At 37.3% G+C, this 12,055-nt stretch overlaps 1 protein-coding gene across 4 annotated transcripts in view; it reads right to left on the reverse strand.

Annotated features, from left to right (window-relative positions):
• Window positions 1-12,055, reverse strand: part of Rngtt (RNA guanylyltransferase and 5'-phosphatase) — a 180,078-nt gene that overhangs the window by 153,960 nt on the left and 14,063 nt on the right. For all 4 annotated transcript variants that reach the window (XM_057790873.1, XM_057790871.1, XM_057790872.1 and 1 more), the window contains 2 exons: window positions 2,329-2,404; window positions 989-1,229 (listed from right to left, as the gene is read on the reverse strand). In XM_057790873.1, the coding sequence (XP_057646856.1) occupies window positions 989-1,229; window positions 2,329-2,404 (317 nt within the window). The remainder of the gene's footprint in view (window positions 1-988; window positions 1,230-2,328; window positions 2,405-12,055) is intronic.

Raw genomic sequence — 12,055 nt, forward strand, 5'->3', positions numbered from 1 at the left:
GCAACAGTTATATTAACTGTATGACTATTTTGCAGAAACATTCTCACTAGCTACTAGGTAATATACTAAATCTATTGTTCTATTGTTAATACTCAATGTACTCAGTAGTTCTTAGCTAATCTCAATCTAACCTCTAAGAGTTTTTTGGTTTACATAAGAAGCAAAACCAGGATGAAATTCTTAACTCCAGCTTTTCTCTGGGAAAAAAACAAAACAAAACAAAAAAAAACCAGACTGCTGAGCTGCAAGATGGCTCAGCAAGCAAAGACATTTGTTGTCAAATCTGACAGCCTGAACTCAGTCCCAGAACGTGCAAGATGGCTGGGGAGGAGTGAGTCCCACAATTTGTCCTTTGACCTCACATTACCACCACGGCAAGCATGCCTCACCACCCAAAGAATAATAATCATGTAAGACAAAATTTTAAGGAACAATTGCTGGCTAATCATTAAAAGTGAACCATGGTGGGGCATGCCTATAATCCATCTCAGCACTCTGACAAGATCAGAAGTTGAGAGCAGCCTGGGCTTCTCAGTGAGACCCCACCACAACTTTTTAAGGACTCCATCTGGCTCATGATGTTAGGAGTTTCTTAATGGGTTTCATGTAGAACCAAAATTAATTTCACAATATCAGAAACCATTATTATGCTTTTCAACAGGGAGAAAGACAGAGAGTGCGAAATAACAGAAACCTAGCCAATATCCCACAATAGGTTTAAACAAAAATATAAAATATTATGGCTCAGCAGGTAAGGGTCCCTGCAGTTAGCCTGACAACCTGAGTTTGACCCCCAGGACCCATCCACAGTATGAAAAGAGAACTGACTCCCACGAGTTGCCCTCTGACCTCCACATGCATACTGTGCCATTCCCACACCAAGGCACACACATTCAAGCATGCACATACAAAATACACAAAATAACTGAATAAATAAATGTAATTTAAAATAATTTTAAAAGAACAGCACAGTATTCGTGAACATTACCAGTTTTAACCGTTCTTTTCTCCTTTTACCAAAGGAAGCACTTGACCCAGGTTCTGAGTCCTTTCTCCCATCTTCATCCTCATCTTCTTCATCATCATCCTCAAAACACCAATCTGGCAATACAGGTGGTGGTGGTGCTTCTTCTATATCACCATAGCGACGAAAAAGTTCCTTCAAATAATCACCCTTATAGATTCCTGGTGGTCTCGCTTGGGCAAATGTAGCAACTGCTGCTTCAATACTATGGCAAACAAGCAATGCGATTTTCTCACTACTGTCCGTTTATGTGGACTTGTCAATAATTAACTCATACTCAAAGTACCACAAAAAGTATAACAGGCATATAAAACAGAAAAACCAAAGTCTTTCTTTCTCAGCAAAGTTTTCAATGATAAACTAATTCTAAAAATACATACACATGGTACACTGCAACATATGGTACACATAGATCACCCACCTATAATACATGGGCACTATAATATATCATACATTATAATACATAGACTGCTATAATATATGGTACTAACAAATAATACATTATAAATGTCTAAAACACATTGCTGTGAGTGCTTATGACAAACATGGATAGCCAATGAAAAGAAATTTTAATAAAACATAAAGGTCAAGGTCTCAAAGAAAACGAGCAGTCAAAAGAATGTGAACAGAAAAGTGAACAAACACAATAATTTTTAAGAAATCTTTTTACCAAAAGACCCAGAACCAGTCACAAAGAATACACATTTTGAGAAAGAGTTAGCCATTGGCTGAGTCTGGCACAGGAGTCTGATGTTATTGTGTACAGTGTTCTAAATGACTAGAGCTGAAAAATACACAAAGTAGAAAACCACTGAGTGTAAAAGAAATAGAAAACAATTGTATCCGTGTTTTGCTTGACTGTATTCCAAAAAAGGATCTACTGGGTAAAGGATTTAGAAACACTAACTATGAACCTAGAGAAGTAAAAAGAAAGTTCAGTCAGCAATACCCTATTCTCATAAGAATTTCAGGTAACTTGGTTCTAATCTCTCAAAATCTAAAAATGTACTTCACAAGTAACATGCTCGATAAAGACAAGATTGTTTAAAGAGTAATGACATCCTAAAATGCTTCCTTCACAAAGCACTATGTTCTCCTAGTAATTAACAGCTATAAAAGATAAATTTCAAAGGAAAAAAACAGGATATTTCCAAAGTTGAATACAAACACAAACATTGAAAACCCAACCTCTACAACTTTTAAAATACAAGAAAAACATGGAAAAATAAGTACACCATTTATAAGATTCTTAATGATCATGAATTGTCACATACATCTTCTTCCAATATAATAAACCTATATACCTCCAATCCATTTTCTCCACCAAAAAGGCACATATGAGGAAACCGGTCCGGTTGAAGCCATGGGTGCAGTGAACACCTAGAAGGAAAAGCAGTTTGGGTTAAACTGAACCACTCCAAAGGCGACATTCTGTTTTAAATGACAACCGGATTTCCAAACAGTTCAGTTACTTAATTACATTATAATATTTGTATATTCTAAAAACTCAAAATACTCTAACTTAATAGCTTATCAATTTAAGTTCCTTAGGATCTAATTTAGAACACTAGACAGAAATTTAATACTAAAACACTGGTTCATTAGTTTAAAATGCTTTACTGTCTAAAATTTGTCATTAAAAATTTTCAAGAATAGGCCAGGTGGTTGTGACTCACGCCTTTAATCCCAGCACTCGGGAGGCAGAGGCAGGTGAATCTCTGTGAGTTGGAGGCCAGCCTGGTCTACAAGAGCTAGTTCCAGGACAGCTAGAACTGTTACACAGGGAAACCCTGTCTCGAAAAATAAATAAATAAATAAATAAATAAATAAATAAATAAATAAATAAATAAGTAAGTAAGTAAGTAGGTAAGTAAGTAAGTAAGTAAATAATAAATATTCAAGAATTGAGGCTGCTCCACCACCATCCCTACCCACTGGACACTGTAACCTACAAGACACACTCTACACCCAAACACACTGAAACCTTCACCCTCTCTCTAGTCGAACATCCCATTCAAAAGCAGCAGCCCCTAGAGGTACAAGCACCGCCTACATCAAGTAGAAGAAGAGATGGATAGACCAGCAGATTAAGAATACACTCAACAACATCAAGAACAATACGACACCACCAAAACCTAGTGGTTCTGCAACAGAAAGACCTGAACATCCCAACACAGATGGAGCAGAAGAAAATGACCTTAAAACAGCTTTATGAAGATGATAGAGGCCCTTAAAGTGGAAAAGAAATTCTCTTAAAGAAATAGAGGAAAAGACAAACAAAAAATTAGAAGAATTAAATTAATCGCTTAAAAAAAAAAAACAAGAAAGCCAAGAAAAAAATGATCATACAGGTGAAGGAAATAGCTCAAGTCTTGAAAATTGAAATAGAGGCAATAAGGAAAACACACAGGGGGAATTCTGGAAATGGAAAATCTGAGTAAACGAATAGGAAATATAGATACAAGAATAACCTGCAGAATACAAGAGATGGAAGAGAGACCCTTAAGGCACTAAAGATACAATACAAAAAATAGATTCAAAGAAAACGTTAAATCCAACAAATTCTTACAACAATCCAGAAAATCTGGGACACCATGAAAAGATCAAACCTAAGAAAAATAAGTATAGAAAAAGGAGAAGAATTCCAGCCCAAAGTCACAGAAAATATATTTAACAAAATCATAGAAAAAGCCTTTCCCAACCTGAAGAAGGAAATGCCCATGAAGATACAAGAAACTTATAGAACACCAAATAGACTGGGCCAAAAGAAAGAAAAAGAAAATCCCAGTCCCCTCACCATATAATAATCAAAACAATAAACGTACAGAATAAAAAAAAAAGAATACTAAGTGTTGCAAAGGAAAAAGGCCAAGTAACATATTGGAATTACACTTGACTTCTCACTGGAGACTATGAAAGCACAGACATTTAGCAGACACTAAGAAACCACGGATGCCAGTCCATATTTACTATACCCAGCAAAACTTTTAATTACCATAGATAGAAAAAACAAGATACTCCATGACAAAACCAGATTTAAATAATATGTATCTACAAATCCAAAACTTCTAGTACTAGAAAGTACTAGAAGGAAAACTCCAACCCAAGTAAGTTAGTTGCACCCACGAAAACACAGGTAATAGATTATCCCATACCAATGAATCCCCAAAAAGGGAAACACACAAACACACTACCAAAACAACAACAAAACCAAGAAACTAAGAATCACTGGCCATTAATATCTCTTAATATCAATGGATTCAATTCACCTATAAAAAGACATAGACTAACAGAATAAATACAAAAACAGGAGCCATCCTTCTGCTACATACAAGAAACACACTTCAACTTCAAAGACAGACACTACCTCAGAGTAAAGAGTTGGGAAAAGATTTTCCAATCAAACGGTCCTAAGAAGCGCTGGTGACGCTATCCTGATATCTAACAAATAGACTTCAAACTAAAATTAACCAAAAGAGATGAAGAGCCGGGTAGTGATGGTGCATGTCTTTAATCCTAGCACTTGGGAGATAGAGGCAGGTAGAACTCTGTGAGTTCAAGGCCAGCCTGGTCTACACAATAAGTTCCAGGACAGGCTCCATAGCAACAGAGAAACCCTGTCTCAAAGAACCAAGAAAGAAAGAGGGAGGGAGGGGAGAGGAGGGGAGGGGAGGGGAGGGGATGAGGGAGGGGGGAGGGAGGAAGGGGGAGGGAGGAGGGAGGGGGAGGGAGGGGGAGGGGGAGGGAGGGGAGGAGGGAGGGAGGGAGGGGAGGAGGGAGGGAGGGAGATGAAAAAGGAAATTTCATATTCATCACAAGAAAAAAATTCGTCAAGATGAAGTCTCAATTCTGAACATGTATTCCCCAAATACAAAGGCACCCACATTGGTAAAAGAAACATCACTAAAGCTTGAATCATATATCAAACCCCACACATTAATAGTGGGAGACTTCAACATCCCACTCTCACCAATGGACAGGTCTCTCAGACAGAAAATTAACCTAGAAATAAGGGAACTAACAGCGGTTATGACTCAATTAGACCTAACAGACATCTATAGAACATTTCACCCAAACACAAAAAAAACTGTACTTTCTCAGTACCTCATGGAACCTTCCCTAAAACTGACCACATACTAGGTCACAAAGCAAATCTCAACAGATACAAAAAGAACTGAAATAAAGCCCTGTATATTATTAAATCACCATGGGTTAACGTTAGAATTCAACAACAACACAAACTACAGAAAGCCTACAAACCCATGGAAAACTGAACAATTCTCATCTGAATTACCACTGGATCAAAGAAGAGATAAAGAAAGAAATTAGAGACTTCCTAGATTTTAATGAAAATGAAAGCACAACATACCCAAACTTATGAAACACTGTGAAAGCAGTGATGAGAGGCAAGTTCATGCACTGAGTGCCCACACAAAGAACATGGAAATTTCACAGTGACTTAACAGCACACCTGAAAGCTCTCAAACAGAAAGAAGCAAACTCACCGGAGGAGAAGATGACAGGAAATAATCAAACTCAGGGCTGAAATTAAAATAGAAACAAAAAGAATACAGAGAATCAATAAAGCAATGAGTTGGTTCTTAGAGAAAAAAACAAGATTGACAAATCCTTATCTAAACTAACCAAAAGGCAGAGAGAACATCCAAATTAACAAAATCAGAAATGAAAAGGGGAACATAACAACAGACACTGAAGAAATTCAGAGAATCATTAGGTCATACTTCAAAAACCTATATGCCAAAAATATTGGAAAATCTAAAAGAAATGGACAATTTTCTGGATAAGTACCTAATACCAAAATTAAATCAAGACCAGATAAACAATTTAAATAGACCTATTACCCCTAAGAAAACAGAAGTAGTCATTAAGTTTCCCAACCAAAAAAAGCCCAGGGCCAGTAGGTTTCAGTGGAGAATTCTACCACAATTTCAAAGAGCTAATACCAACACTCCTCAAATTAATTGTTCCATGTAATAGAAACAAAAGAAACAAAATTCTTTTTATAAGGCTACAGTTACCCTAATACTGAAACCACACAAAGATGCAACAAAAAAGAGAATTTACAGACCAATCTCCCTCATGAACATTAATGAAAAATACTCAATAAAATACTGGCAAACCAAATCCAAGAACACATTTAAAAAAAAAAAAAAATCACACAACATGACCAAGAAGGTTTCATCCCAGAGATGCAGGGTTGGTTCAACATATGAAAATCTGTCAATGTAATGTACCATATAAACAAACAAAGAAAAAAAACCACATGATCATCTCAAGATGCTCAAAAAGCGTTTGACTAAATCCATCACCTCTTCATGATAAAGGTTTTGGAGAGATCAAGGATACAGGGAACATATTTAAACATAATAAAGGTAATTTACAGCAAGCCAACAGACAACATTAAATTAAATGAACAGAAACTCAAGCGGATTCTGTTAATATAAGGAACAAGACAAGGCTGTCCACTCTCTCCAAATCTATTCAACTACATCTTATTAGAGCCATCACCATCCCTGACTTCAAGCTCTACAGTAATGAAAACAACTTGGTATTGGCACAAAAACAGACAAATGAACCAAAGACCCGAATATTAATCCATACACCTATGAACATCTAATTTTTGACAAAGAAGCTAAAACTGTACAACAGACAAAAGAAACCATCTTCACTAAATGGTGCTGGCATAACTGGGTATCAACATGTAGAAGAATGTAAATAGATCCATATCTATCCCCATGCACAAAACTCAAATGCAAATGGATCAAAGACTTCAATATACATCCAGTCACACTGAATCTCATAGAAGAGAAATTGGGAAGTAATCTTGAACACATGGACACGGGAGACTACTTCCTAAATAAAATCTCAGTAGCACAGACACTGAAAGCAACTATTAACAACGAAACCTCCTGAAACTAAGAAGTTTCTGTAAGGCAAAGAACATAGTAAGACAAAAAGGCAGCCTACAGAATGGGAGAAGATCTTCACCAACCCATCTGACAGAGGGTTGATCTCCAAAATATATAAAGAACTCAAGAAGCTAAACATCAAAATACCAAATGATCCAATTAAAAAATAGGGTACAGATCTAGGCAGAGAGTTTTCAACAGAAGAATCTCAAATGACCAAAGACACTTTAAAGAACTGCTCAACATCCTTAGCCATCAGGGAAATGCAAATCAAAACAACTCTGAGATGCCATCTTACATCTGTCAGAATGGCTAAAATCAAAAACACTGCTGACAGCTTATGTTGGAAAGAATGCGGAGTAAAGGGAACACTCCTCCACTGCCTGTGGGAGTCAAACTTGAAGAGCCAACCACTTTGGAAATTGGTATGGCAGTTTCTTAAAATATTTGGAATCAATCTACCTCAAGACCCAGCTATGCCAATTTTAGGCATATACCCAAAGGATGCACAATCATATCACAAGGACATGTGCTCAACTGTGTTCATAACAGCATTATTCATAATAGCCAGAACCTGGAAACAACCTAGATGGCACTCAACCAAAGAATGGATAAGGAAATGTGGTACATTTACACAATGAAGTACTACTTAGCTGAAAAAAAAATTACATCATGAAATTTGCAGACAAATGGATGAAACTAGAAAAAAAAATCATTCTGAATAAGGTAACTCAGACCCAGAAAGACAAACATGGTATGTACGCACTCACAGGTGGCTATTAAGAATTAAGTACAGGATAACCAACCTACAATCCACAGCCCCAGAGAGGCTAGATAACAAGGAGGGCCCAAAGAGGGAAGCATGGATTTCCCTCAGAAGTTAAAGAAGAAAAGATCTGGGTAAACTGACAGCAGGGGTTGGGGGATGGAGAAATGGGAACTATATATATACTGATACCAATTTAAGGTTATTTTCTTACAACCTATTTTATATATGTTTTTGCTTATTTAAGGTATTGTACCTATGCAGTTCACTTTAAAAATGTAAGGTAAAATTCTAGCTTTTGAAAACTATTATTATGAACTATTTAGGATAATCAAGAAACACAGGTCAGTAGTCATCTATAACAATCAAATTTATAGATAAGCTAGGTATATTTTCCAGATCATATAGATATATTTTAGATAGATGGTCTTCAAATACTTCAAAGACCTATAGACTATGGCACTTAAAATGTTCTGTTAAAGTTTTCATGACAATGAGACATAATCTGATCCTAGCAGCACCAATTTACTTCAGAGAAGCTATTGGCATTGAAGAAACTCCTTTTTGGAGTTTGCTTTCATTGTGGCAAGGTTAGTCACTGAACAAAGAAACTGCTCTTGCCTTTGACTGCTGACTATGTGCTGTGCAGACTGGACATGCAAGACCCACAGTAAAGTGACTGCTACAAACTTTGCCAAAACAAGGCAGGATGGTCATTCAGGGTTCCTGCTTCACAGAAGAAACTGCCAGACATTCTGCAGGGCACAGAGGAAAGTGACTGACAAATGACCAATATAGGCAAGACACTCTTTCAAATTTCCTGCATCGTTGAAAAGTCTGCCAGATTCTATGGGCCTATAGGCTGAAGATGGATTTCCCAATGTTGCAAAGGAACTTTGGGTGACTGTCCAAGCAGTCAGATATCTCTGTCATTCATAGAGTTTTTGGAAGTTGTTTGCAATGCACTTTTTGTTTACTCAAAAAATGCTATCCTTCTGGGGTCTCTGATGGAGTTGAAGACCAGACAGTTATAGTTGCAGTTTTCCTTAGTTATGACAGAGAGTAAATTAGGTATAAAACTATAGATTCAGTAAGATAGAACAGATAATGAGGTGTTTTAATTTGCTAGAAACAGATGAACTGGAATTCATTATATTATGAATGTAATCTTTACTTGATAATTGTTCTTATTGCATAGTCTTACTATGTTAAAGTTAAAATTTTTCATTTTGTTTATAAAGAAAAGGGGAGATGTTGGAGAATATTATTTTCAGGTGTGTGACTTTTGTCTACACTACATTTGTTCAACTCTGTGAAGTTGTGTTACTGTGCCTGTCTAAAACACCTAATGGTCCTAATAAAGAGATGAACAGCCAACAGCGAGGCAGGAGCAAGGATAGGCAGGGCTGGCAGGCAGAGAGAATAAAAGGAAAACAAGAAGCAAAAGAATAAGGAGAGGACATTAAGGGCCACCCACCCAGCTACACAGCAAGCCATGGTGAAAAAAGTAAAGTAAGGTATACAGAAATAGAGAAAGAAAAAGCCCAGAGGCAAAAGGTAGTTGGGATAATTTAATAAAAGAAAAGCTGGCAAGAAACAATCTACACTAAAACCGGGCATTCACAATAATAAGCCTCCCTGTGATTTATTTGGGAGCTGGGTGGTGGGCCCCTTAAAAAGTCAAAAGAGTAAAGCACCCACAATAGGGGGGATAGATGGGAAAGGGAAGAGAATGGGAGCAGAGGAAGGAGGGTAAACTGGTTGGTGCGTAAAATAAATGAAAAAAATGTTATTTAAATAAAAAGATAAAAGTCTTTTAAAAGAACAGAAAAAGGTATCAAAATTTATTTCAAGAATTTAAGTTTTAAACACACAAGTCAGAAGAACACACACAAAAACAAGACACCTATATTCCACAACTATGATCCAGTTTTTCCAGCCTCCCTTATGATCAATGTGAAAGATGGTCAAACTATACTGGTAAAGAAAGTCAAAATAAGACACACACACCCCCAAAAAAGGAATATAAAATCATCTGGGGATTAACAATAGTTAAGGGTAATCAACTGAAGTGAATGGCTTCTATAGTGGTTTAAATAAAATTGGCCCCGACAGGCTCACAGGGAGTAGCATTATTTGAAAGGATTAGGACATATAGCCTTGTTAGAGTAGACGTGGCATGGTTGGAGGAAGTGTGTCACTGGGGGTGGGGGGGTGGGTTTTGAGGTTTTAGAAGGTCAACGCAATCCAGTATCACTCACTATCTTCCTGTTGCCTGCCATTCCAGATACAGAACTCTCAGCTACCTCTCAAGTACCAGGTCTGCCTATATGCCTCTACACTCCTGCCATGACAATGGACTAAACCTCTAAAACAGTAGGCCAGCATCAACTAAACATTTTCCTTTATAAGAGCTGTCAATGGTCATGGTGTCTCTTCATAGCAATAGGACAATGACTAAGAAGCTGCAGATAACTGGTTGACTCAGTATAGTAAACCTATACTATTTTAAAGTGCTTAATAAACCAACTGAGTGTATCTTCACATTGGGGCTTATGCTACTTTAAAATGAATGTTTACAAGAAAGAAATGCTTGAAGAAAATAAATTTATTTTTCTTAAGCCCTCTTCAGAATATATTTAAGATCTCTTTCCTGGGCATGGTAGTACACTCTGTAATCAAAGCACGTAGGAAATTTAAGGAAGAGGATCAGAAGTTCAAGGTCATTTCAGCAAGCTAATGCTAAACTAGACTACAGAAGACCCCATCTCCAAAGGGAGCGGGATAAAGGGAATCATTTTAACAGCACTTAAGAGCCTGAAAGCAGAAAGATTAGTCCATAAGTGATCTGGGCTACATAGTACAACTCTGTCTCAAAGCACAAAACAAAAGAGTTTGGAAATAGTAATTAAAGCCAGGGAGTGGTAGCACAGGTCTTTAATCCCAGCTCTCAGGAGGCAAAAGCAAGCAGATCTCTGAGTTCAAGGCCAGTCAGGTCTACAGAACGAGTTCCAGGACAGCCAAGGCTACACAGAGAAACACTATCCCTAAAAAATCAAAAGGGGGGGGGGGTGAAAAAGAGGAAGGAAGGAAGAAGGGAGGGAGGGAGGGAGGGAGGGAGGGAGGGAGGGAGGGAGGGAGGGAGGAAGGAAGGAAGGAAGGAAGGAAGGAAGGGAAGAAATAGTAATTAAGAGTTCTATGGGGCTGGAGAGATGGCTCAGCTAAGAGCACTGGTTGTTCTTCCAGAGATTCTGAGTTCAATTCCCAGAAACTACATGGTGGCTCACAATTACCTGTAATAAGATTTGGTGCCAACTTCTAGCCTTCAGGGGACACATGCAGGCAGACAGAATACTGTATGCATAATAAATAATTTAATCTTTTAAAAAAAAGTTCTATGGCATTACTAACATAATATTATTGTCAGATCAAGTGACTCTCCTGCAGACTCAAAATGAACTCTCACAGAAGCCAGGTGTGGTACCACATAACAGAAATCCCACTATTCAAGAGAATGAAGCAGGAATTTGGTGAGTTTGAGGCCAGCCTAGGTTATCATAAAGTCACATTCTAATTAAAAAATATAGAGAGTATAAAACAAGATGGCTCAGCAGGTAAAGGTGTTTGCCATAAAGCCTAACAACCTGAGTTTAATCCCCAGAATCTGCATGGTAAAAGGAGAGAACCAGCTCCTGTAAACTGCCCTTTAACCTCCCACAGATGTGCAGCTACAGATTCATGCACACATTCAGACACAGACACACACACAAACACACATACACACAAAATATAAAAAAAAAATTCTGAATAACAACTAAGGTTGAATTCTTAGACCCTCCATTCAACTTCCAGCATTGTGGTACATTCCCATAAACCTAGTTCTCAGGAGGTAGAAAGATGCTGAGTTCCAGGTCAGCATGGTCTACAAAAAGCCTATCTCAAAAACTGAATCAAGTAAATATCATTTTCATCTCATTTCTACATGTAAGACTTCTTTACAAAAGTGCTTTTGTTATTTAAACTGGCAGTTTTGAAAATGACTATTTGCTGAGCCAAATCAATTATTTCCACCTCCACAGCATAAAAATGACCACTAATACTAAAAATAAAACCTTTCAAATGAACAACCCTCATAAACTAGGATACAAAGAAAGTACAGATAGTTAAGAATATGTTCAAATGTAAATACAGTAATCAAAATACAGCAAAGTATAAATCAATCAGTGGCTAGAGCATAGGATATCCTAAGAAAGAAATGCCAAACACAATTCAACAAGACCCTCTGGAGGCCAGTAAGATGACTCAGCAGGTCAGCAGGTAAAAAGGCTTGCTTGG

Source organism: Chionomys nivalis, chromosome 16, assembly GCF_950005125.1.
Source record: "Chionomys nivalis chromosome 16, mChiNiv1.1, whole genome shotgun sequence".
Taxonomy (NCBI): Eukaryota; Metazoa; Chordata; class Mammalia; order Rodentia; family Cricetidae; genus Chionomys; species Chionomys nivalis.